We start from the raw sequence: 27,988 nt of genomic DNA, 5'->3' as shown, positions 1-27,988 counted from the left end.
TGCTATCGAGATGTTAAGAGCATTCCATGGAATATAACAAAAATTGTATCTCGAGCCGGTTTCTCAAACTTACCTACCCCACCTTTAAGCATATGCCCTTGAAGATGCAAGTCAATAAGAGAGTTGGAAGTGTTTTGAATTTCACAGTTTAATCTCTGCTGTGTTTTTGGCACACTGCATTTGACATACTATGTATTGGAACAAGTTATTATTTTATGGCATTATAATGCAGGGAAAGCGTCTACAGCCATGCTAGAAGCTCTGTGAGACTGTAATTAGGCTAAATGCAGCTATCAGCATGCTAACATGCTCACACTGCGTGCTGAAATGGGGGGAGTTAAGCAGGGGTGATGTTTAACACGTTCACCAGCTTACTTAAGTATGTAGGCATGTTAATTAGCCCTTGAGTATCTTTTGTTTTGCAGGTCACCAACCGACACTCCACATTTCTGAGTATTATTAATCAAAATCACATTTGCGGGTATTGAGCTATTTTGTCAAACATGATATTTGATTTTCTCTAAGCCCTACAACCGGCTGATGTACAATAATTACATTAACTGAACAATCACAACCACACTACTTCAAAAAGAGTTGGATCAGTGAATCCCTCGAAGACATTCTGCAGTGTGTGGAAAGCGAGAAGACTTCTTCAGAGGCAGCACCTCAGTGGAGCATCTGCAGGATCTGGTAGAGTAAAGATGTCGGAGCATAACTGATTTCTCAAAGCAGGACAACAAAGGAAAGACGACAGCCAAAGTGACTACTCAGTGAAGCCACCAGAGAGCATGATTGTTGCCAATCAGAGGCAATTACATGCTGCAAACCAACAGCTTGACACCCACCGTAAGAAAGCTCCTTTTGAGGCTAATCTGTCTGTCGGAGAAGACGCTAAACATATCAACAATCCTGTCCGAGTAAGAACCGCAGCAGGCCATTCGGAGATATTAAGCTCCTTTTTTCAATGCCTTTGTGTGAAAGTGAAGAGTAGGACATGTACATAGATACGAGCCTGAGGGAATCTGTGGGAGCACAACCCACATAACGATCTGTCAATTTGATAGCGTGTGGGAGAGTCGGGGATGGCGAGAAATGTTCCCTTTTTTTCGATTCATTAACAGCCACAGAGAAGGGATTTATGGATATTCGGCATCTGCCATTAACCGGCCAATTTGAGATGGCCATAAAAAAAGAGTGGGATATGTACACTGGGTTGTGTTTAGTGGGGAGGGGGAATATGGCCTGCGCCTGATAAATCCACTTGGGTTCAATTTCAGCCTTTCATTACATTTACTCTGAGGCTGAGCATTTCATTTCCTGATGAAAAGGGTCTAATGGAGCCCGAGTGGAACACCACTGCACTCATATAAATGTACTGATGAAATATCTCAACACACACACACACACACACACACACACACACACACACACACACACACACACACACACACACACACACACACACACACACACACACACACACACACACACACACACACACACACACACACACACACACACACACACACACACACACACACACACACACACACACACACACACACACACACACACACACACACACACACACACACACACACACACACACACACACACACACACACACACACACACACACACACACAATGTTGGATAGTATAAGGCCAGTCCGAAATTTCTGATGGTATTCCTAAGAGAGACAGACCTCGGTGATTCAATAAACCATGACACCAATTAGTGGGGTAAATAATAGCGCACGCAGCAGATGCATTCCCGCTGCGGCATCTTCCTCACCGCACCAGAGTCCTTTCTCAAAGCAGCTTTTCATCACAGGTGGAAATGTAAGATCAAAGGGCAGCTCTAACTCATTAACACCCTCAACTCTGCCCCGTAGCTATGATACAGGGCTCGATAACAAGCCCGTATTATCATCAGCCATGTCTGCTCCGGCTTCACACCACCCACAGGCAGAAAAGAATCGACAGCAACTCTCGTCTTGTACAAACAGTAATTTTCCTTACCTGCCAGCGTGAAGCCCGAGCGTTTCTGAAAGACCACGGCGTCGAGGAAACTGTCAGGCAGAAAGAACTGGACCCGTATGGGGCCTTCTTTTTGCACCTTGCAGTGTCACAATCAATAATCTTTTATTTTTGGATGAAACCGTCTTTTCGGTGGGACTGTAAGGCACGCTGGGTAAATATTTGTGTCCCTCCACTGGCATATGCACTTTTGTTTTTGATGACTAGCGACAAGCCCGTTATCACTCTGGTGAGCTGAGGCAGGAAGGAGGTGCACAAACTGTAGAGATGCTGTCAAGCCCTCGGGCTGAAACAACTCTCTGCAAGAAGGAGAGATAGCTTATCTGTGCGGCCGAAGGTGATGTGCAACAGAGTGCGCCGCGGCAGCCGATCACTTGCAGAGCTTGCAGGATGAACAGCAAAGCAATTTCACTCAACAAATAAGCCAAAAAGAATGAAACAACGGATGGTCCATGCACTGATGCCCTGAAGATCTCACATTACATTTGGATGGGAGAGACAGTGTTGAACATTGACTGGAGTAGTTCTGCCTAAAGCAAGTGAGAACATAACATGACCAGAGAGGAATAATTTAAGTGCAAACTCACCCGTGAAGCTCCTTGAGGGAAAATGAGATCTTGAGGTTGTGCCCAAGCACATGGAGGGCTGTGAGGATGTCGGCCCATTGCACCATCTCACCCAGAGGACCCCCCTTCAGCACTTTGGGGCTGAAGACATCCCCAGACTCCTCTGTCAGGAAACCCACATGAACGAGAATCTAAATGCAAAATTAAAAGGAGATAAGTCAAGGAAAATGGAAAGTATTCAGAGCACCACAGCGCTTGGTTTTGTTAATACGCTGTGAGCATTTTTGTTTTAAAGAGGACTTATTATTCAAATGTTATGGTTCATAATTGTAATTTGTGCCTCTACTATGACATGTTTGCATGCTTTAATATATTCGACAAGTGCTTTTTTTTCTCATGTTTGTGCTACAGCACCTCTTTTCACCCTCTGTCTGAAACCAGAGCCCAGTCTGCTCTGATTGGTTAGCTTGCCGGCTCTGTTGTGATTGGACAACCGTTTAGAGATGTCCCGCCCCATAGCCTATAATGTACAATGTGTTGGAGCGCTAGCCAATAAAAGCACGAGTGTTACATAGTGATGTCACGGTGTTACAGAAGTAAACAAAGGAGTCCAATGGAGGCGTTTCAGGCAGGGGGGAACTTTGGGATTTAGGGGAAACCCCCCAAAAAGCATAACATTCCCTTTTAACCTTTCTTGAACTTATTTGGTTCTTTCTCAATCTTTTTCAACAGTCATCTTTTGCCAAGTGTTAAAACATCAAAAAGCAATATACCATCTGCCAGCACATAGTTTGTCCATCGCTCTGTATGGTTGATCGATGGATTTTTCTTTTTGAAAGGGGTGGGGGGGGGGGGGGTCTTGAAGAGGTTGAGAACCACTTTTGTAGAGCCTTATTTCCTTCATGTTTTAATCTTTATATTCACAGTTCCGTGTGTTGAATAATTGAGATGTAGTGAGAGCAATTTTCACTGACGCTCCAGAAGGTTTCACAAATGAATAAATTCAGATATTTGGCATGGATCGGTGATCAGATTTGAAATAGAATTGTGTGTCTAATGAAAGCGAGGAGGAAGAGTGACAGCAGAGTCACATCAACTCAACTCCCGAGAAATACAATCAACTGTGCATCGACTTGAAATGAAACTGACCTGCTGAGGGCTAATTGATATGCAGAACGATTCACAAGCGTTTTAATTGCTGATGGGAAAGGTTGGAACTTCTAGGCTGTCAAATATGTAATGCAATTAGATTCCTTAACAGATGGCAGCATTTAAAAAAAAAAAAAACGATTAATTTGAGTTTGAATAAACGTACAAATACTTTTTTAATCAGCTCAACCACACACTTATCTACATATTTGTCACAAGGTGTGACTGTGAGTTTTCTGTAGATGTCAACCCCTTTTTAAAGATTGGTTTTCAGGTGAGTGTTTTCAGGCCTAAAAATATAACTAGATGTGGCCTTAATACCATTGTTTTATCCAGTTACTTTGCTGATACCAATCCAATAAAAAATACACTGCTGACACAATGGATTTTCCCCATGTGTGAGCAACGGAGGTGTTCAGCCTGCAGGTCTGTGTACATCAATGAGCCCCAACGTCAGAGCCAGCCAATATGGGGTGGCAGAAATCTCCATTTTGTGGAGTTGGGGTGATGTGAATTATAAAATACACAGGGCTAAAATGTTGGACAATTTGATACTTTTACTTTAAGGAACATGTTTATGTGCTTTAATGTTCAAACAACACATTATATTCTCAAACTGTCTGTGTAAACAAATCTGTATTCACCCTCCTATTGTAAAATGATGGCTCCCTTTGGAAAGGTAGTTCTCAAGGCATGGGCGGAGGAACTCACATATCGTGGTCTGTATATTGTAATAAGCGTTCATGTGGTATAGGAAGGGTAGCCGCATCCTAATGGCCGGCAGAGCCCTTTGTTTTCTGATGAGGTAGCCAAAGCCTAAACTGGGTTGTCTTATTTAACAGTTTTAAGGTTTTTAGGCACTCCAGATACACAAACACATATGGACAAGCAATTACACATTATGTTATTCATCAATGGAGCCCTTAAAAGTGCTGTTCAAGATATTTAATCGTCCTTGTTTGCAGGTGTTTGAATAACAGAGGCTGAAAACAAGACATGAGTGTCTCCCTTCTGTATAGTGTCTTACTCCTGTTCAAGATGTTCCTATACCGACCCAGAGAACAATATGCACAATAATCCACTTCAGCTGACACGCCATGGGAAATAAGCATGTTGCTGAAGAGAAAGGCAGCATCAGCAGCTAAAGTGACATTTGCAGGTATGATTTTAACCTTTGTGAAGCTTTGTGTGGTCCTTCATCATCATGTCGCATTGTTATTCAGGTTTCATAAAGAACCTTATGAAACACAACACTAACGACTTCTTACTCACATATCTCATGGTTACTAAGTGGACCTTGAATATGGATTATTATCACTAATAGGGAGACAGAACAGGAAGCCGAAAACAGAGAGGTTGACCAGAGACTCTCCATCGCTCGTCCGTAAAAACAATTTGTGTTTTCTCAACAGCACTCAGTGTTTCTGCGACGGAAGCCAAGCCCTGCAGGGTCTGGTTAATGGACAGTAACTATTACTGTCTAACAAATCATTACAGCAAACAAAAGCCCGCTCCCCAGTTGCGAGGAAGCATCAATTGTTATTAACAGAAAGTGCTTTGATTCGTCCAACTGAAAAACAAACACACAGGATACTGTCAGCTAATTTACAAAAAGCAAAACGGTACAAATGCATGTCTTTCATTTCAGCTTTTGGAGTATCAAGCCGCTTTTTGGCTACAGAGGGATTTGAGCAGAGCTGTCCACATCTTATTAGTTTGTTTAAACGGAGATCTACACAACTGTCCTCAGCCGCTTTGAAGCAATGACTAAATATAATGACTGAGCTTTATTAAGTTAATAATCCCTGCAGAGACATGCATGCAAACATGTCCCAGATGTAAGGAATGAATGGGGATCAGGTGAAAGATACCAAAAATACCCTTTGGAGAAGTTTATTTTTTTAATAATGAGTCATTTCATACGCATAGAAATGTTTAGGTTATTGTACATTTCCTCCCTGCAGTGCTGTTGGCATGTGTTGAGTATACGTGTGTTCCTTCCTTTTCACCCTATGTGTGAAACCAGAGCCCGGTCTGCTCTGATTGGTTAGCTGGTCGGCTCTGTTGTGATTGGTCAATCGCTTAGAGATGTCTCGCCCCATAGCCTATAATGTACAATGTGTTGGAGCACTAGCCGATAAAAGCACGAGTGTTGCATAGTGATGTCACGGTATTACGGAAGTAAACTAAGGAGTCCAATGGAGGCGTTTCAGGCAGGGGGGAACTTTGGGATTTAGGGGAAACACCCCAAAAACCATAAAAGTGCCTTCTAACCTTTCTTGCACCTTTTTGGTTATTTCTCAGTTGTTTTCAGCAGTCATCTTTTGCTGTGTTCAAACATCAAAAAGCAATATACCATCTGCCAGCTCATAGTATGTCTATCTGCGCGCAGAAAATGTATGGTGGATCAATCCATTTTTTTTAAAAGGGGGGAGGGGGGGGGGGCTGGCTTTGACATGTGATTAAACACCAAGGAGAGCTAGGTAACCACAATAATACATGATGTAAAGAGGGGGGAAATGAACTCTATGGATGAATACAGCTTGGCGACAGTTTTAAAAATGATTATATCCAGAAATTAAATTTCATACCTCCATAATGTTATCACCCAGAAATAAAAGTTTTAAAAAAGAATTATGACAAACATCCAAACAGAGGCTGAGCCATCCTGACCTGTTAGATCCCAAAACACTAGATCCTACGCTTCCCATAATGCAACAGGATCTTCTTCCATTACATTTCCCCTGCCTGTTTCCCAATTATTTCAAAGCCTACAACAGCAGCTGTTTTTTCATTTAAAAATCAATCCTTAAGCCCCCCTTTAAAGCCAATTTGGAATGGTCCTTTGTTTCATAAAGACCAAACTAGGGATGCCAGCTATTATTCGATTTTGGAATATTCGTTACAGTCTCCAGAATCGAAAATTATTTTTTTTAATTAGATTTTATTTATATATTTTTTTATTATTATTTATGTTTTTCTTTTTTTTCCTGGCTTAGTTTCAACCAAAATATAGACTAATGCTAATAATAGTAATATTATTAATAATTGTAAATGGCCATTGGTCACACCACCAGTTTGTTTTACTGTAAACTTGGAGGAAGCCAGCTGCGCACACCCTCTCCGTCACACGTGCGATTGATTTATTGGCGATATACAGAACAGTGAGAACAAAACAACTAAAGATGAACAAAGAGGTACGTTCAAAGAAGAGTTCCTCGTGGATCTACTTCGAACTGACAAGTGCAAATGAAAAAAATGTGTGTAGCTACAAAACATTTTTTTGAGGGGGGGTTAGGTCTGCGGCGGCGAATAATCGATTAATATTCGCCAGGGCTGTCCGATTTTTGAATTTGATCATGGTCGGTTTCTGGCATCCCTAGTCCGAACCATCCCTTCTCTTTTTGAGAATATTATATAATAATATAATATTATATCAAATCAGGCTTCTTGGATTGAATCGTCGAAAAGTTGTCTTTGTCTGCATCACTCCTTGTTTAAATCCCCAATATAATTATTGTAGATTATTTGATACTCTTGTACATACAGTATTGTTCACACGTTTACCGGGGTGTGAAGTTCTCAATCTTTCAAATGACTATACAGTATGCTCCCATCTTCTGCTCACCTATATCGAGCTATAAATAAGGTGTCATCACAAGGTTGTTGTGTGCCAAGATGTTACGGTGTTAGTCATGAAATTATCCCACATAAAAGAGAGTGCTAAGGAACCTTATGCTGTGTATAAATGTACGTTTTTGAGTGTTTACGACAGAGAACCACGGTAAAAGCTTCTCACATTATGGTTGTTTTTCAATTTCATACTCTTATAATCTCTGTGGGTCTGACACCAACCAACCTCATTGATTGCTTGAGAGTCTAGCAACAGGTTATATATACACAACACTTAATTCTGGAGCACACAAACTGAGCAGCTCCAGGCAATAGCTAGTACCCCTGTGGCAGAATATTTGAGCAATAAACTAAGAATGATGTGTAATCCATACATCAAACATCCTGGAAAGAACTCCTGCACAATATTATAGTGTCATGTTTAGTGAACACATACATTTAAGTGTTTCCACTATTAACACTTTTCTGGGTTAATTCCTTGCAATTTCTTACTAATTATGTATTTAAGGCTCGAACATTTATGCCACGAGGGATCTAATGTCACTTATGTCTGATAGCAGCGCTGTTTCAGGCTTTGTGGAAATGTCCCTGATAATGTCAGAGTAGAGAGGGCACTAAAGCCTTTTGTCTGTATCTCATCATCCAAGTAGCTGCAGATAAAAGAACATTTTGGTCCAACAAACTCACAGCTGTTCTGGATGCTTAGAAGCCTTGCTGGTGGGCATTAAAGGACTCTGACTGTCTGATGTTTGAACCAAAACATCCTGTACTGAAAGTCTTTTTCCCCCCTCTTTTATGCGTACATTTGGAACGGAGCAATATGTGTCCAGAGTTACGGAAATACAAGAAAGTTGAAACTGAGAAAAAGTACTTTTTACTGGCTTGTCATCTGAAGTCGGTTTCAAACACAGGATTTGTTTTCTTTTCCCAAGCTTTCATCCTCTGATGTGTGCAGAAGATACTCGTGTGTGTGTGTGTGGCTCATATTCACCCTGTTCTGCTCCCTCCAGTGGCTGCGCAGCCTGTCATCCAGCCGTCGAGCAGCGGAGGCCCACTGCGCTGCCATCCTGCGCATGCGCCTCTTCATGAAGCTCAGGGACTCCTTCCCCGTGCCCACCTGCTCCAGCAGAGCCCCGATGTCAGACTGGAAAACAGCCTGGAAGACAGGAGCAGTAAATATCAAAGTCAACTTTATTGTCAATCATTCAGTTTGTGTGTACAGACAGAGAAATCGAAATGCCGTGCCCAACAATCCCGAATACAAAAATACAAATATATAAAAATATGTATACAAATATGTATATCCTATATATACACAATCAACAGACACATTTATACATATGCACACATTAAGACATAAATACAAGCACAACAATCAATCAAAATATACAAATTAACAGTCACTTCAATAGCTTTGAGAAATGTGCATTAGTGCAAGATTGTCCAAAGCAGCGTACAAAGTGTCTGGTGCTGGATTTGAGTGTGTGAGTGTGTGTGGGGTGTGGCTATGACTGGAAAGGAAATGTACAGAATACAGTGGCTTATTTTTTACACCAGTGTCTCATTTCTTCTTCTTTCTTATATTCATTTTTGCACGGACAATATAATCCCCGCCAGAACAATTAAGTGTTTTTCCAATAATAAACCCTGGGTGACCAAAGACATCAAGGCGTCACTTAACAGGAAAAAAGCTGCCTTCAGGAGTGGTAACAAGGAGGAGATGAAGAAGGCACAGTTACAACTGAAGAAGGAAATACAAACGGGCAAGGAGTGCTACAGGAGGAAGCTGGAGAGTAAACTGGCCCAAAACAACACCAGGGAAGTGTGGCGTGGGATGAGAACCATCACTGGGTATGGAAACAAGACTGACCAGGTGAAGGGAGGAGATCTACAGGAGGCCAATAACTTAAACCTGTTTTTCAACAGGTTTGATGATGAGGTTACCACCCCTCCCTCCTCCAAGCTCCTCCTCCACCTGTGACTCACCCCCTGTGATCCCCAGGGAGCCTTTCCTCCCATCTCATCCATCTCATCCCGCATGCCCCCCCCCCCCGACCAGGGCTCTCTCTCAACCCCACTGTGCATGCCCCCACTTACCATCACTGCAGAGGACGTGAGGGGAGAGTTCAGCCATCTACACTCAAGGAAGGCTGCAGGGCCTGACGGCCTCAGCCCCAGTCTGCTGAAAGGATGTGCTACTCAGCTGTGTGCAGTTTTTCGGCACATTTTCAACCTGAGCCTGGACATGATGACCGTCCCTGCCCTGTGGAAGACAACATGCCTGGTTCCTGTGCCGAAGAAGATACATCCACGCACACACAGTGACTACAGACCGGTGGCTTTGACATCACATGCCATGAAGTCGCTGGAGAGGCTGGTCCTTAAACACCTCCGTACAGTGGTCGCACCATCACTAGACCCCCTGCAGTTTGCATATCAGCCTCGTATTGGAGTGGAGGACGCCATCATCTTCCTGCTGCACAGAGTACACACACACCTTGAGAAGGCAGGCAGCACTGTGAGAGTCATATTTTTTGACTTTTCTAGTGCTTTCAATACCATCAGACCTGCCCTGCTCAGCAGGAAGCTACTGGACATGCAGGTGGATGCTCCACTGGTGAGCTGGATAACCAACTATCTCACAGCTCGGCCACAGTACGTGAAGCTGCAGAATAACACCTCTGACATTATATTGAGCAGCACGGGCGCTCCTCAGGGCACGGTCCTCTCTCCCTTCCTGTTCACAGTTTTTACATCAGATTTCAGACACTGCTCACAGTCCTGCCGTCTGCAGAAATTCTCAGATGACTCTGCCATTGTGGGCTGTATCAGCAAAGATCAGGAAGCTGAGTACAGGAGTGTGGTGGAAAGTTTTGTGGAGTGGTGCGGTCAGAACCACCTGCAGCTCAACGTCACAAAAACTAAGGAGCTAGTGGTTGACTTCAGGAAGCGGAGTACCGCCCCAAGCCCAATTACCATCGTGGGCATGGATGTGGACATTGTGGACAGCTATAAGTTCCTGGGCGTCCACGTAGACAATAAACTGGACTGGAGTAAAAACACTGACGCCCTATATAAGAAAGGCCAGAGTCGCCTGTATTTCCTCAGGAGACTCAGGTCCTTTAACGTCTGCAGCACTATGTTGCAGATGTTCTATGACTCGGTGGTCTTCAGTATGATCTTCTTTGCTGTAGTGTGTTGGGGCAGCGGGGTGAAGACAGCTGATGCCAACAGACTCAACAAGCTTATCAGGAGAGCAGGCTCTGTCCTGGGAGTGGATCAGGAGTCGTTGGCAATGGTGTCGGAGGGGAGAATGCTGAGGAAACTTCTCAGCATTCTGGACAACGGGTCTCACCCCCTGCATGCCACACTGGTTTCCTACCGGAGCACTTTCAGCCATAGACTGAGATCACCCATAACCACCACACAGTGCCACAGGATGTCTTTCCTCCCAGTGGCAATCAAACTCTTTAACTCTTCACCCCTAAGTAAAGAGCACTGAGAACTTCCACACCAGCACTATGTGCAATATACTGTAAGTTCCATCACTGCAATACACTCGCTGCTATATATATATAACTATGTGTAATATTATATCATATTATTATTATTAGTATTATTAATAATACTATGATAACGTGCAATTACGTAACTGCCACTACGTTTTAATTTTTGCACTATAACTACTAAATACTGCTCATAATAATTGCATTGATTGTGTGACTTTCTATGTTTCTACGTTTCATGTTGTCTGTGGATGTTTAATTGCTCTTTTTGCTGCTGTGTTTATTGTGTTTATTGTATTTTGTTACTCTGGCACAACAATTTCCTTCGGGATAAATAAAGTCTTATCTTATCTTAAAGATAATTTTGGGCCAGAGAGCACCTTTTTTGGAATAGGGAGGTACAGCGGATTTCATCACCTGAAATGTTCTGGTGGCTCAGGAGTCAAACCTGCGTACTTATCAGCGAACACCGCCTATGGGCCGTCAGGGTTAGCCAATAAGCTATCCGATGGCCCCAAATCCTCTTTCTTTATGATGAGATACTTTATTGCCATTATGCTGCTGTTCAAGCCAACAATACAACCAAATTGGGATGCCGCCCCCATATGTTAAAACCAATATAAAAGAAAGTCAAATTAAAAAGATGCCACTATAAAAAGTCAACAATGGAAAGTTAGGAACTAGTGATAAGGTCAGATAAGATGGACCTTTGTTAATTACTGTGGGGAAGTTCAGGAGTTTAAGTAGCAACCGAGTGAGATCTTAAATAGTTGCTGTGGCTGTCAATATGAGAGAAACATGCGATACTGTTACATATGGTGAATTAATCTGAACATTTTTTGCAATGAAAACAAAAATATCAAAGAGTATTCTGCCTTTCTGCTGGTTTCAGGATAATTCAATAAGAGACAATTATGTATTATAAGTTAACATAGTAAGAGCCAAAAAGCATTAAGCCATTGTTTTATTATTAACATAATTACAAACACCAACCAGATTTGTAATTGACCACTTCTGGTACTTGTCACATGGGTGCAGTTTATGATATTAAGGGCAGCTGTTGTGGGGTTTGTTGATGACAAAGAGGGGGAGCTGAGCTCTGATATTCTCTGTTGATCGTTTGGTCCTACCTGGGTTAACGTTTTTTTGTCTTTATTAAACATCGTAAACGTTACCTTTAGTACGGACTTTTCAATGTAAGGTGTCACAGCATGAGCCAAGTTTAGCCTCTAGGCAACTTCATTTATTGGGAATGTTGTCGCTTCAAATGTTGTTTTTTCAAAAAGGAAACAAAAACAGTTTATTATTTTCAAGTGCAGTTTTTTTACTGATACTCTCTTTTAACCTACTCAAAAAACCCTTGTATTATGTGTCTGTTTTTCAAGTTCAAATCATAATTCTTATAGAAGTTTTATATGTGGTACAGCCCTAATAATAGCAGTACTCAAAAGGCTTTCCAGCAGGTAAAAAACAATAAATGATAGCAGCATACAAGATGCACACAAGCAGCATTAGTCCAGATGTTTTACACCAAAAAACACAAAACAACAGGCTGTTATTCAGATATACAACATAGCCTGAAGCAGAGATGGTGGAACACTAAAAAACGTCATTATTAGGCTGTTTTTTGAAGTTTTTCCTATTTATTAGAGGAGCCTGTCATATCCTGTTATCTACTGATGCCCTGCGGCTAGGCCTCTCAGACACGTTGCCTGAGGGATTCATGGATCATCCTCATAAATAGTCTGTTCTCATTTTACATCTGCTCCTCTGCCCACCATACTGCACCACCAGCGCGCCGGTATTAATCAATGGAGTTACTGCATGGGGGAGCACAGCGTACTTACAAATATGCAGAAGAAAAGAGAACCTGGTGCACCCAAACGACTGCCTATGCCTCTGTGAAATACACAAGATCCTCTCAGAGACAAAATCAATGTGCAGAGCTGAACTGTACTCTCACACTGCGGGGGGAAGGATGGCTCAGGAGCACGCGGTGTGCGGCACAGCAACATGCAGAGTACCTAGGGGAGGCCTTGGGATTAGTCTCAGTGAATACATGCTGGTAATTAGAGCAGAAGGTAGACCTGCAGAATGAATTCACAACAAGGCTCGTTGTGCCGGCTGTACGTTACTCTGGGGAGAAAAAGTGGAGGGGTGGGGGGGGGGGGTGGGCTAATGGTGGGATAAACCTTGAGGAGTGAATGTAAGGACAATGCATCATGTGTTGATGCAGAAAACAAGAAGGGAATGATGCGGAAAAGCAAAAAAAACTAGGAGTGACAGGCAGCACCTCTAGGGGACGATCCGCAGTGGGTATTTAGAATCTCCCAGGAGCTATTTATCAGGAAATGAAGTGATAAATGCTCTGCTGGTACTTGGAGAATACGTTTAAAGCACTCTGCAGCATCGGTGTCAAGCTACAAAATCGACAGAGGCAGTAAACATTGGTGTTTAGCATTCTGTCCATGATGTTTTTCTTTGTCATTTTTAATGCTCAATTGATTAAGAACATTTTTGGCAGTTTAGTTTCAGATGTATACCTCATTCCTTGTCACTGCTTAAGCCTTTTTATGGCATGTGAACAATGTAAAATATATGTAAATATATACTAAGTTGTTTCAGCACCTTGGCCTTTTCGAACTCTCAGGTGAATATTTAAAAAAAAACGTTCTCTTTTCCCCAGGATTTTCTCTTCACACTGAACAGGTTTGAGACAACAGAACAATCTCTAGTGCAGAGACAAGTATTTGCTCATTGTTGGACAACACTTGGGAAACAGGTCATGGCCATGCAACAGGCCATGCTTGTGCTTTTGGGGAACTTAGACTGCAGTTATTATTTGACCTATACGTCAAAATGTTGCTCTGTTCCTATCTTTTCCTTTCAGCCTACTGTTTTGCAATCCAAAAAAACCAAATGTTGTGTTACGTGCATAGACTGTATCGAAAAATATCCCATAGTCACTTCAATGGTACCTATTGGTAGTGTGACTAGGGTTTTAAAATATTGTTTTGTCATTTAACATGAGTGTAGTAACATGAGACATTTTCAGGTGGTTAAAACATTAGCATATGTTGCTTTATTATTTCATTCTAAGTTGGACCATAATTGACATCAAACTATTCATATAAAAGGTTAACTGAGGTAATAGATCAAGTGAGAAGTAGTAGTTTTTCATAGACATCCACACAAATGGAAGTAGCGGAGTTGCCCCCTGCTGGCCATTAGAAATAATTCAGGTTTAGGGCAATCCGACCCCACGGCTTGCCTTATGGTTACCTGTTTTTTGGGCAGAGGCTTCAAGGTGGGTGTAGCAGTCTGGTTCCTCCAGATTAGTGGAGGGCAGAACCACTCCACCTCGCTCAGGTAGACGAGGAAGGAGCAATCTGAGCCGTCTACACCATAAAAGGCATAGCAAGGGTCCGACGTCCAACGAGCGTGCATCCACTGGAAGACAAACAAACACAATTCTGTCTTTAAGGAGTATACTTTACGGACATATTGATATTTGACTAGAGATTGCCTTAAAAGCATCCTGTGTGTCGTCTCATAATTTTGAATCTGAATGGGCATGTTATTATTTTTCACTCTCACATTTATCTTTAATGTGATGCCTCTGGTCCTTTACTGTAAGGTGCATGCAGCCATCAGCTACATTTATATCTGGGTTTAGCGGGCTGAATAAACCTCTGTGCTCAAGTACTCCAGATAATTGAGTGTTTTCATGTCTTAATGCATGCAACGTAAGTCAGCAAAACAATCTGACAAGGTCATCCGGCAGGGTAACGTGATTAAGGAGAGAGGGCGGGTTTTATTTAAAATGACTCATTTTCTGACATGCACTGTGGGCTGCAAAGAGTGGATATGCAAGAGGAGGAAGCAGAGAGAACTCGTTATTAGTGAAAACGTCTGGTTTTCTCACTAGGCTCATCCAACATTAGGCTGGATGGCTGTCATAAGAAGGTAGGGAGAGCTAAAGGATCATCCATATTCGCCTCCAGGAGAAAGGGACTTCAGTATTTTGCGACTGAAGCTTAAGCTGTTTTCTGTTAAAGAGAAAAACTAAATGGCAGAAACTGTTAGTTATACGAAAGCAGGAAGTACAGAGCACAGAAAAAGCAAGAAAGTTAGAAGACACAATATCTGCACGACAGAAATCTTGTTCTGCTTGTGAACTATTGTGATATTAAAGGGAAGGAAGATTCTTTTCACACATTTTGTCCTGAAATATTGAGTTTTTTTCACCAATTTCCAAATGTTGATAGAAGGAACACTTTGGACATACTGTTTTGTTTATGCCTGTATTCTCCCTGAATCCTGCAGGTCCGCTGCAACTCTTAATACTTTTAAATCCAGACTAAAAACGTATATTTTTGCCGCTGCATTTGAGTGAGCTGTTTATATCCACACTGCAGTATGGCTTTTTCATGAATTCTATATATGTTGTGTTTATTTTTATTATCTTTGATTTTGAATGCCTGGATTTAAATGCCATGTTATAATGTGTTTCTGCTGTATTTATTCTAATTTGTAAAGCACTTTGAATTGCCGTGTGCTGAAAGGTGCTATATAAATAAACTTGCCTTGCCTTGTACAAAGTGCTATTTTCTGCTGTTGCTAAAAGGCTTTTATTCACACAATGTAAGGTATAAATACAATATGTAGTGTGTTTATAAAACCATATATGTCATTTTTTTATCTTTTCCATTTTGTGTTTTTTTTTGCCGTGACTCGAAACAATTTGTCACTGAGACAACCCTTTTCTCCCCAAAAAAGCCTCTTATCTTTTTGTACACAATGTATGTTGCACCAAGGTGAGGCGCCAGGCGAGGACACGGGCTATTCGCTGTTTTTGTGAAACGATTTGGACTTAAGTGAGATATGAAAACTTACATCCATCTTGCTGAGACAGTCTGGATAACGGGGGTCTTTAGGAGTCCCACATTGTGCTAATGTTCCATCCCTGACTGGAGAGAAGAAAAAGTACAAGTTGTTCATCAAAGACAGCACACTATCAGACATCAGGACAAATCAGAGAAAAATATCATCGTTGTGTTTTTTGTGCACAGACACAAAAGTAAATAAAAAAGAAATGCTTGCAAGGTACATTGAATATATATATATATATATATATATATGGTGTTTTTAAATCTATCAGGAATTTAAAAAAAAAGTATCTGTTTTGTATTCCCTTACCTTCTTTATTAATTTTTGTTTAGTAAAAGTTTAATAAATCTATAAAAATATAAATATTATATAAAAATATTTCCTTTGAAGTAAAAAAAAGAATAATAATAGTTAATAATAATAATAATAATAATAAATCACAATTATATTATATAACTCTTATTTCTTTTAATTTCTTATTGAATTCTAATTTGTATTTGTTATATTATTTTTCCATTAACTATAGCATTTTATCCAATTTGATTTATTCCTCTTCTCTTTATCAAGCACTTTGAAAGGTGCTATACAAATAATAAATCATAAGTTATTATCTAGAAATTCTGTCAATATGTCAGATTTAACGTAAGGTTGAATGTTGCATTACAACAACCAGCTCCATACTGTATATGAATAAATACATAGCATTAACGACAGCCTTGGACCTCCAGGGCTTGTATTGATCAAACAGGTCCTTACGGTGCTTCCCTCTGGCATTTGGTCTGTTTGCGTTTCACATTACAGCTAGATGGAGGCTTTGGGATGAACAGAGACAAATTAGAGAGCAGAGCTAGCTAACAAGCTCCTGTAAAGGCTTGTCATCCCGGGCTGAACGGCCAAGTCTTTGTTCCCACCCACTCACTCACTGGATTTACTATAGATAGATTGCATTAGTATGATTCATAAAAAGGACAATCTCCCCCTCTTATTTGCTCCCTAATCCTCTATCCGTCTTCCGTCTCATTGCGATGTTCTCTCTCTATCTTTCCTTTTAGTCTCTGCGTCTCCTCTCCTTCCGTTTCCCTCGTTTCTTCTCCTTGAAGCCCGGCACTAGTGAGGCTAATTAAAAGGAGAAGTTGAAGCTGCTTTGCCAGCCTCCTGCCAAGCATCGAAGAGCACAAACAGGGACAAATAATTGCCAGCCATTCTGTCTGATTACCACGATAACAACAGATGTCTCACGATGAAAAACGCTATTGCATGCCGCTGTCAAAACTTAGCCAGGTTCAGATCCGCCTAACTTAAATGATAGCAGGCATCATGACAGACACATTATCTGATACATTTTAATGAGACAGTGAGGGCAATAGACATAAAGTTCAATGTAGCGGGAAACAGGAGGGGAATTGAATTGTGAATTAAACTCGCTGTCGGATTCCTATTCTGTGCCCAATAAAGAAATTGGGAGTGAAGGCTAATAAAGAAAGCTGACAGGCCCAGATCCCATTAACTAGGCCGTAATTCGTCATCATGATTTAAGCGTCCTGTAGTCGTGTGGTTATGATAGGGCAGCAGCGATGGAGCACAGCTCCCACAGCCTGACACACACACAGTAGTTTGCTATTCGAAGGGCTAATGTGCTGTGAATAATATCTGTCATGTTCTATATGATCAACCAGCAAGAACACATAGATGGTGCATTCGGGCGCACCTGGATCCAGGCTTGACGGTCAGGCTTATGTGGGCAGCAGGGAAAAGTGTCTTCAGATTGGATGGATTTGAAATAGACAGTGGGGAATTCATCTTTTTTTCTTTCACTGTATTTAAAATTAGTATTCTACTATTTCAACAATTGGACAGTTTAAACATCCTAAAAACAAACAGAATTAGTAGAAGCGGGAGGGCAGAAAGCATAGTTCATAATGAGCCCTCCTGTTAGTCATCCAGCTGCAGGGTAAAGACAAAAAGATAATTCCGTAATTAAATACTCACACAGACAACCACAATTATATATATATATATATATATGTATGTATATATAGAATTGTAATACATATATATATAGGTGTGTACACATATACACTCATTTCCAGGGTGAAAATAAAATAATAAAGTAAAACAAATAGAAAATAAAAAATCCTAGAGGTCCATGTACAAGACAGCTTCATTTCTCATCATATTTTAATATAAACTATGATAATTAAGATAGTTATGATTATAGTCATTATAATTATTATCATTATATCCTTTTTTAATCTATTTTGAAGTTAATCCAAAGACACAATGACCAAAACAAACAAAAACAGCAGTAGGTATACCCATGTTTTGGTTAGTTAGAGTAGTCTGCTAAACATTTTTTTTACAAGATTCCTCTTGAGGTGTGTGTTTTTTTAAATCTTACCTTTGTTGCCGGCCATGCTGCGCTGTAGGATCTGCTCCACTCTCCCTGCCATGTCGGACATGTTCTGGGCTATAGCCTGGATCCGCTCCACGAGCCCTACAGGCTGAATCCTGAACAAACAAACAAAGAGAATATCTAAACAAACATAGAGACTATTCAGCGACAACCATCTTGTAATGTCCTAAATTCTCTTCAAACTGCAATCAGGCGGCTTCGTAAGAAAGAGAACACTATCATTATTTTTCTTTCAATCCAGCTGTATTTGTTGTTTTTGCACACTTCAGAGTGAGCATGAAGAAGTGGAAGATATGCTAATTCCCCTGAAGTTGAGGCGTGAAATCGAAAAGACGCTTTTAAAAACACTGACAGATCATTTATTTGTTAAGATAAGGAAAGTTACGCGGCATATTAAAGCAGGTCTCCTGAGGGAAATGAAAACAAAAGATAATTAGGTGGTTTGCAAAATGCGTTTCACTGCACTTGACCTCTGAGGCCTGAAAGCTGTTGGATAAACAATCAGGAATATTTACAACGGAGAAGGAGATACGGGGGAAAAAAAGATTATAAAGAGAAGACGTCTAATGAAAACAGGGCACCAGCATATTATCTCAAAATGTGTTCAGCCCAGGAACTCAGGTTACCCCAGCTAAAGGTTATCAAAATATATTTCAACACCATATACTGTACTTCAAGATCTGCTCAAGGTCCAAACACCAGAGAAGAAGAGAGGAGGAGATGAGACGTGTCAGCAAATGTTATCTCCAAAGCTTATATTTGCTGCTAGGAATTAGGGATGCCAGCGATTATTCAATTTTTCGAATATTCGTTACAGTCTCCATAATCGAAAATTATTTTTAAAATTCGATTTTTTTAATATATTTTTTTATTATTATTTATGTTATACTTTTTTTTCCTGGCTTAGTTTCAACCAAAATATAGACTAATGCTAATAATAGTAATAGTATTAATATTTGTAAATGGCCATTGGTCACACCACCAGTTTGTTTTACTGTAAACTTGGAGGAAGCCAGCAGCGCAGTCTGCACAGAGTGCAGGCAGCACAGAGTGCAGACTGCTGCTGCCTGCTGCAGCCGGCTGCAGCCTGCTACACACCGACCCCGCCCACCCCCCTCTCCGTCACACGTGCGATTGATTTATTGGTGATATACAGAACAGTGAGAAAAACACAACTAAAGATGAACAAAGCGGCACGTTCAAAGAAGAGTTCCTCGTCACTATTATTAATACAGGCTACATGATGGTGGTTTATGTTTTGTTCTTTTCTAAAGTGCCTGCCATTGCCTTTATTTGAAGATGTGCGATGCATGCACACCTGAAGAAGGCTATTTATTGAATTTATTGCAATGCTACTATTATTAATAAAGGCTACATGATGGTGGTTTATTTTTTGCTATTGCTGGGGGGAGGGGGGGGGGGGCTGTCCGATTTTCGAATTTGATCATGGTCAGTTTCTGGCATCCCTACTAGGAATGCACAGCAACTATCTACATGAATGGTTAATGAATTCAGTCAATTAATTATTGAACCTTCTTAAGAAACATCTCTGAGAAATGAAATAAAACTCCTATACGTGTCCAAAAAAAGGTGTTTAAAAGTCAGATCCCCTTGTCAGATATCTACTGCATGTACAGAGAACTCTTAATGAAGCTATTGCTAAAAGCCAAACGCCCTATTTTCATTACCAATTCATCTACAGATTATTTTGTCACTTATGAGTTGTTTGGTCTATAAAGTGTCAGCAAATAGTGAAATATATTCCATTATTAAGTTTACTGTAACAGTAGAGTTTAAGAAAAAGGTTCACATTTGAATAAACAGTCGTTTTTTGCTTTTAATATCAGTTAAAATGTGACTTTACTTCTCATCTTAAAATACATTTATGTACTAATCTTTGAAGCTCTAGCCACTAACAATACACACTAACAATCATTTTAATTATCATTTAAATCATCCTGCGCCATGTTGCTTAGGAGTGCTCGAAGTTTTCAATTAACATTGCTTGATCAATTATTTAGTAAATGGTTCAATACTGCAGAGAGAATTCTGGACAAGAAAAATACTTTATGTCCGGGTTACTGGTGGATCTCATTAAACTTGGTCTTACACGACTTAACAGACATTCAGACCTTCTGCTTAACATCTGACTTGCTGCAGCTGAAGAAAAAAGAGAATTTTAACGTCAAACTTTTGCACATGGCTTTAACGATGACGATAATACACCAAAAGGCATACTGTATATTGAAGTACTGCATCATTGCCTTGTTCTACATGGAAAAAAAAAAACACATAAATGAATTATTTGAATGAGCTTTCTTGTTATCTAGTAGTATTTCTGGGATTTACATTTCTCATTAAAGGTCTCTGAACATGGAATCTCGTAAAACTAACACAAACTAATGGAACCAACGCCGCTCCACAAATTGCACCCTTTGGAACAAATAAAGTGTTCTACTGTCTAAGGTAGAAAGCTTTCTACTGTGAAAGTCCAAAGGAACAATGGTTTGGAGCCAGATCGAGCACTAAAACACCGCTTACATCGGGGCTGCATGTTTTTCTGCGTGTGTGTGTGTGTGTGTGTGTGTGTGTGTGTGTGTGTGTGTGTGTGTGTGTGTGTGTGTGTGTGTGTGTGTGTGTGTGTGTGTCAGGAAAAAAGCAATCTCACTGTGCTTATATGCATAGCTTATTTATAATCCCCCAATTTCATTTTTCCATATGGTTCCCAGGTGGTAAGTGGTAGACAAACCTTCTCTTTTATACTTTACACAAGCAGGTCAGCTCAAATGAATTGCCAATTATACAGACACACTGACACACATTATACACACACACACACACACACACACACACACACACACACACACACACACACACACACACACACACACACACACACACACACACACACACACACACACACACACACACACACACACACACACACACACACACACACACACACACACACACACACACACACACACACACACACACACACACACACACACACACACACACACACACACACACACACACACACACACACACACACAGATTAGTATGCAGGAACACAAAAGCTTTCACTTGTGTAGACAGACATTTGTGGTCTCACTCTGAACCCCCCATATTTTCACTGCAGGGACTCTGACCCTATCAGCTGTTGAGGAGCAGGAGGACAACCTAATTACTTTTTTTAACGATACACCAGTTGTGCAGAGTTGTTCCTGGCTTAAGATCTCACACTAATCTCCAGGGTCAACCCCTGACCTTGAGTGATGCAGAGTTTGTTAATCACCTGAGTGAGATAAAATATAAAGCCAAGATGTATCAGAATGAGATACTTTTTTCTTTTACCGAGCAAGTTTTAAAACCATTTGACCTTTGTGACTGTAACATTTTCTAGTTTAGTCCCTGAGAGGCCAATTAAATGATTGTTAAAACTATATGAGAGAGGGTTTATCCACAAAGCTTCTTGTTGAGAAAAATAAAAATATTCTGTGTTCTGCATTTAAAAAGAAAATGTATGCAGTATTTTGGCTCGTGGACAATAAATAACTCCCACAAGGCCTTTAAAACTGCAGGTCAGGTGAGGCGTCACACATTTTCTGTCATTGTCCATCATTTGCTGTCAGACGCAGTGGCACAGTAGCAAGACATATTGTACATTTATAATATTACTACAATACCCTTTTTGTATTAGGGCTGTCAAATTACCAATATAGAAAATTCCTTTTAATGCCACATATTTTTCTGACAGTCGAACCTTGTGACACCCTATGATTACGACCCACGCCGTAAATCAGAAAGCAATGAAGAAGTAACATTGTACGTTTTATATGCATTTACTGTCGATGACAATGGAGTTATCTCCGGATCCAAAGGCACACCAGGCTGGGTAATTTGCAACAGAGATGCAAAGACAAATCCACAATCAACAAACTCTCAACAGCAATAGCTACATTGGTGGCTACAGCTTGCAGGCCAATTAACTTGAATTTTTCTTTTATGGATTTTTAGAAAGTAAGCATATTCGTCCACTCCCATGTTGATGAGAGTATCAAAACTCCTTTCAATTACTTTAAGAAAAGATACAAAAATTGTTCCAATTAATTTGGGATTATTCACAAGATAACTTTGGACAGGCATGCAATAATCGCAATTAAATATTTTCATCTATTGACAGCCTTAGTTTTTACATGTATTACCAGAGGTACTAATTACACATTACTCAGTGAAAGCTCTATTGACGTGGCTTTCAAAAACAGATATTTCCCTCACTGTGGGTGGGAGGGAGGTGATGTCCAGAGGGAATGAACAGCAAAGGCAGAAAACAGGAGCTTCCATTCCTCAAACCCTGAGCAGGTGCAGGCATATGGAAAGGTTTGTTTCTATGGCGACGGCAGAGCACACACACATACACACAACTCAAAGTAGGCGGCTTCAACTTGTCCAGTAAGAACCCTGCTCTACCTTGTTATTTTCCTATATATATATATATATACGCTTCACACGTCTCTTTCATTTTTTCCAGCTACCCTGGGAGCAGGGATGGGGTTCTAACACATATCATCTCTCCAACACACAGTTTCCGCAGCGTGAGGCGTTTTCTTAACATGGACCTGATCCAGTGGGATGCCCCAGGGCTCAATACTTGGCCTTCTTCCTTTCCTTACACTGTCTCTCCCGAGTCCTCCTCAGCCGTCATGTTTTTATCTTACCTTTACCTTGCTTATGAAATTCTGCTCTGGCAAACAGCTGGAAAACTGAACAGGACGTTCTGCAGACCACCTCAAGTTTAACCTTGACAGACTTAAAAGCATATTTCCATCACTACTGACAACACTGCCTTGACCACATCCTGAAAGGGAAGTGCATTTGAATCATAACATTGAAAATGAAATGTTATAGGAGACAGGGTGGCTGGCAATTTCTTTGATGTGACATACAACCATTCTTAAAACATACATTTATCCATTGCATTTTTTTTTTAAAGAGGCTCTATTATGCTCTTTGTAGTGATGATAAAGATTATATCATTTCAAAACTCCTGAATAGCTACAAAATACACATTGTGTTCACATTTCTTTATGATCAGTTGTTTAAGGATGAATTTTAAGGCATCACCTTTAACAATTTTGTAGGAATTGTACACAGTGACCACCTTGAGTAGGGCCTGGGGTGCAATCTGACATTACAGATAATTCATCAACAAAGCACTCCATCCTCACTCCATTACTCTATTTCCCATTTTTGAAAAGTTCTCTTTAGGCAACGGTGAGATGAATTATTGATCGTGATATAAATAAAAGCTGGAGAGCAGTCTACTGCAATTTCCTTATGTTTGTGCAGCACTCCTCAGAAACGTTCAGGTAACCGTCAACTCTACCTGCATATGGCAGCGGGAAACAAAAACACAACAGGAAACAAAAGAGGCTTTAGAAAGGGAGACGCTATACCTGTCCAAGGCCGAGCTGAGCTCATCCAGCCGGTGGGCGTCTGTGAAGTTGCCCACTTTAGACAGAGCATCCATCCTCTTCATAATGACCTCCAACATGTCACTGATCTTCCTCAGCACACCGCGAGACTCTTGCCCACCGAGCACTGAAAAACACAAAGACAGACAGTGTGAAACAAATATGGAAGAAATAACGATCGGACAAGGTAAGGATAAGGAGAAAGTAAGATACATTGGAAAATATACAGATAACATTTTATACAACAATATTTGGTGTTACATAATGTAGAAGACAAGGTCACAGGAACCAAACAAATGGCTTTATTTCAAATAGATTGTGTTTTTTTAAGCGTGTCAGGATTTTAAATCACCAATGTAGCACAGACCCCTCATGGTAATATTTTAAAATTCATTTATTTTACTTTTCATTTCAAGGTTTACTCTAAAGCTTCGGTCTAGTTTCTATTTTGTTTTTGTCCTTCGTTAGTAAAACAGCAGCTCGCCAGGAGCCAGCTTTCCAGCAAAACAGAGGAACGGGCAAATTAGTCTGACAGTATTGGTTTTGTCTTCCTTCTCGACTCAAATTATTAACGACCTGACAGGCGGTAAAACAGGACGATGGCGTTTAGCGAACACCTACTGTAGTCAATTAATGAGCCTGCAGCTACAGATAATGAGGTCAAAGCAGGTCTCCAGACTGCATCGCTCACGAGGCGAGGTCCCGACCCCGTGTTGTTTCTTTGATGCCATTAAGCTCCGCGCTCAATCCAAACGTAATTATTGAAACAGCTCAAAAATAACATGTGGTTCCATGTGCGCCTACGAACACAATATTCTCATCAGCAAAAAGTTGTTTTTGATTCAAATAAATCCAACAATCATGACGAATAATGCCACATTTGGGACTTGGGAGGGAATTATTTGTGGTTTGAGAGAAACATACTAAAAACCCGTAACAGCCTGAGGTTGTTCTTGGAGACTGTGAGTAGAAAATACAGCCTCACCCCTCTGTGTTCCTTCATCAATTGCATTAGGCTTTAGAAACTGCAATGTGTGCAGACTCACTTCTCCTGTCACGGTTCATTTATCACTTCCCAAGCAAGAGTCACCTTTCTCTGAAAATAAATTGTATTACATCACCAGTAAATAAAATAAGAACCACCCACTACTATAGGTCTGTGCGCATGTGTGTAGATACTGTATAAATTCATACGTGTAGGTGTATGTGTGTTGTGGAGGTCTGAACAAAGCAAGAGAAATGCTCGGCATCAGAAACATGCAGCATCCAAAGTCCTAAATCTCTTCCCTTTATTTCCTGTAAGCCTACATATTCTCTTCTATTGGTTAGCCCTGGTAAAGTCATTTCTAGAATATCTTCATTTAAAGCGGCCTTAAGACGTCTGGCTTTGAATAATTCAGCACTTAAGCAACTTTTTTCCAATCCAAAGACAGAGATACTAAATTATTCCAATTCAGATTCAAGGCTTTAGAGCAGCCATAAAACAATGCATTTAAAAAAAGAATGACACAGGATAGGAAAAGAGATGAGATTTAGGAAGGAGTAAAGCACTGCAGGGTATTACTAGAAACCGTGTTAAGGATACTGTGTTAAATTGGGCCTGGGGTTTAAAGTGGGGGAATGGTTGCTTCCCCACTACGACACAATCATCTTTCAAATTAAGCATTTATGTTTAAACTTCATACCTGCAATGCCAAATCAGGCCAGTGGCATCAAGCAAGGGTTCAAAGATGTCCTATATGCTCACGCCACGCCCCTCTTCCAACTCAACTTTGATTTTTATCTCAGTCCAACACGCCTGAAACGCCTCCATTGGACTCCTTTGTTTAGTTCCCTAACATAGTCAGGGATAGACATCACTATGTTACACTCGGGCTTCTATTGGCTAGCGCTTCAACACAATGTACCTAATAGGCTAAGGGGTGGGACATCTCTAAGCGGTTGACCAACCACGATAGAGCCGGCTAACCAATCAGAGCAGACTTGGTCTCTGGTTTCAGACATAGGGTGAAAAGAAGTGCAGTATGAGACAAATAAAGACATTTTTGAACATTAAAGCAGGTAAACCTGTCACAGTAGAGGCACCAATTACCACTATGAAACCAGAACATTTGCATAATGGGCCCCTTAAAGCAATGTTGGGCTATTTCAGATCATTTCCGAACAATATCAACAATTATTTTCACTGGATATGATGACCGGAGAGATGTAAATTAGTCTGACTTGAAAGACTCACACACACAGACTCATAAGGTGAAAACTTTTTCGATTACCAGCGTCGCTGTTTAAAGCTGGAATATGTCCATGTACAGACAAACTGATCATTGCTGCCTATAACTTTTCTGACACCTGTTGCATGTAACAGTATGACCAAAGTTTTAGCACCCAAACTGTTATTTTCCCATTATTCTCTACATCTATTTCTGTGGACACTGACTTTTGCTAAACTCAGAGGATCTTATATTTGCTCCGGTGTTCATGCTGCACTAAATCTAAAGCCTCTGGGTTAAAGTGTTGGAATACCTTCTTCTCAGTAATGCTTCTTGCAAACATTGCACTCGTAAATCCCCATTACGGAGACCCAGCTCCCTTCCTACACAGTCTGTTTATACAACCGAGCCTTATATATGTTTGCAATCAACTGTTCATCAGACAGCTTTTCGCTCTGGCTTTGTGCTGCCTCTTGGGAAACATTGGCTAATGTGGTTTCCCCGATGCACAGTGCGGATGGCAGACAGTGTTGCAGCGGGACCTGATGGTATCTATGTGCTAACGTACAGCCTCCTCTGTGTCATTCCTCATCGGCTGGTTAATAAAGGGTCGATTTAGCAGCAGCTAATCTCCGTTAACGACTCAATTTCGGAAGTGCCACAGCCCAATCAATACTTTGAACAAATTCCAATTAGATAGCCATTTGTATTGTGGCCTGCTGTGGGTACTGTGAAACACTGGACAATACACAAAGCCTTTAAGAGACTCACTGGATACATGCATTGTAACACAGAAACACACTTTAACAGGCTGCTAAAATAATAACAGAAGATCGCTGACCAGAAACAAATGTGTAAATTAATTATGAAAACAGCTGTAAGCGAGATATAATGACCCTCATTCACAATTATACCTCTTATTTAACACTTATCCCAATGCAGTGCTTCAACCTCACATCAGCCATTTTCCTTTACTACTTTTAGGTTGTTTTGCTATGTCATGGCCACAGCCTTTTACCCCTTTTATTTGTTTTTTCAGACCCTGATATTCCCTATAATCTGATCCCCACACCATCACACCTGCTCCTACATTTAGAGTCAATGTCAGGATCCAAAAGCGGAAAGTCCAAACTGAAAAGAAGAGTTTAGATGTAATAGATGTTTATAGATAGATAGTGTTTAGTTTAGATTGTATTATTTGACTTTAACTGTAACTATATATTTATTTGTTGTTCCTTTCTTTTCTTTTCACTATATCTGTAAAGCCTCTTTGAGCACCTGTAAAAGCGCTAACAAAATAAATCTATAATTATTACACTGAACAAAAATATAAACGCAACACTTTTTTTTTTGCTCCCATTTTTCATGAGATGAACTCAAAGATCTAAAACATTTTCTTTATACACAAAATAACCATTTCTCTCAAATATTGTTCATAAATCTGAAAAAATCTGTGATAGTGAGCACTTCTCCTTTGCCGAGATAATCCATCCCACCTCACAGGTGTGGCATATCAAGATGCTGATTAGACAGCATGATTATTGCACAGGTGTGCCTTAGGCTGGCCACAATAAAAGCCCACTCTGAAACGTGCAGTTTTGCTTTATTGGGGGGGTCTAGGGGGGTCCGAAAACCAGTCAGTATCTGGTGTGAGGGTTAGGATTAGGGTTAGGGCTAGGGTAATGTTGTGAATCGAGTGGCCCATGGTGGTGGTGGTGGGGTTATGGTGTGGGGAGGCGTATGTTATGGACGATGAACACAGGCCACTCGATTCACAACATTACCCTAACCCTAACCCTAACCCTAATCCTAACCCTCACACCAGATACTGACTGGTTTTCGGACCCCCCTAGACCCCCCCCAATAAAGCAAAAATGCATGTTCAGAGTGGCCTTTTATTGTGGCCAGCCTAAGGCACACCTGTGCAATAATCATGCTGTCTAATCAGCATCTTGATATGCCACACCTGTGAGGTGGGATGGATTATCTCGGCAAAGGAGAAGTGCTCACTATCACAGTTTTTCAGATTTGTGAACAATATTTGAGAGAAATTGTTATTTTGTGTATATAGAAAATGTTTTAGATCTTTGAGTTCATCTCATGAA

At 40.6% G+C, this 27,988-nt stretch overlaps 1 protein-coding gene across 2 annotated transcripts in view; it reads right to left on the bottom strand.

Moving 5' to 3' along the window:
- mgat5b (alpha-1,6-mannosylglycoprotein 6-beta-N-acetylglucosaminyltransferase B) overlaps positions 1–27,988 on the bottom strand; it is a 115,609-nt gene that overhangs the window by 44,938 nt on the left and 42,683 nt on the right. For both annotated transcript variants that reach the window (XM_079643325.1, XM_079643326.1), the window contains exons 3-8: positions 23,656–23,800; positions 18,182–18,291; positions 15,790–15,863; positions 14,176–14,343; positions 8,379–8,543; positions 2,627–2,796 (exon numbers count right to left, since the gene is read on the bottom strand). In XM_079643325.1, coding sequence (XP_079499451.1) covers positions 2,627–2,796; positions 8,379–8,543; positions 14,176–14,343; positions 15,790–15,863; positions 18,182–18,291; positions 23,656–23,800 — 832 coding nt within the window. The remainder of the gene's footprint in view (positions 1–2,626; positions 2,797–8,378; positions 8,544–14,175; positions 14,344–15,789; positions 15,864–18,181; positions 18,292–23,655; positions 23,801–27,988) is intronic.

Source organism: Notothenia rossii (assembly GCF_949606895.1).
Source record: "Notothenia rossii genome assembly, chromosome: 8".
In the NCBI taxonomy this organism is placed as follows: domain Eukaryota; kingdom Metazoa; phylum Chordata; class Actinopteri; order Perciformes; family Nototheniidae; genus Notothenia; species Notothenia rossii.
Note: the sequence above shows the minus strand (reverse complement) of the source record. Positions and strands in the feature narration are given on the sequence as shown.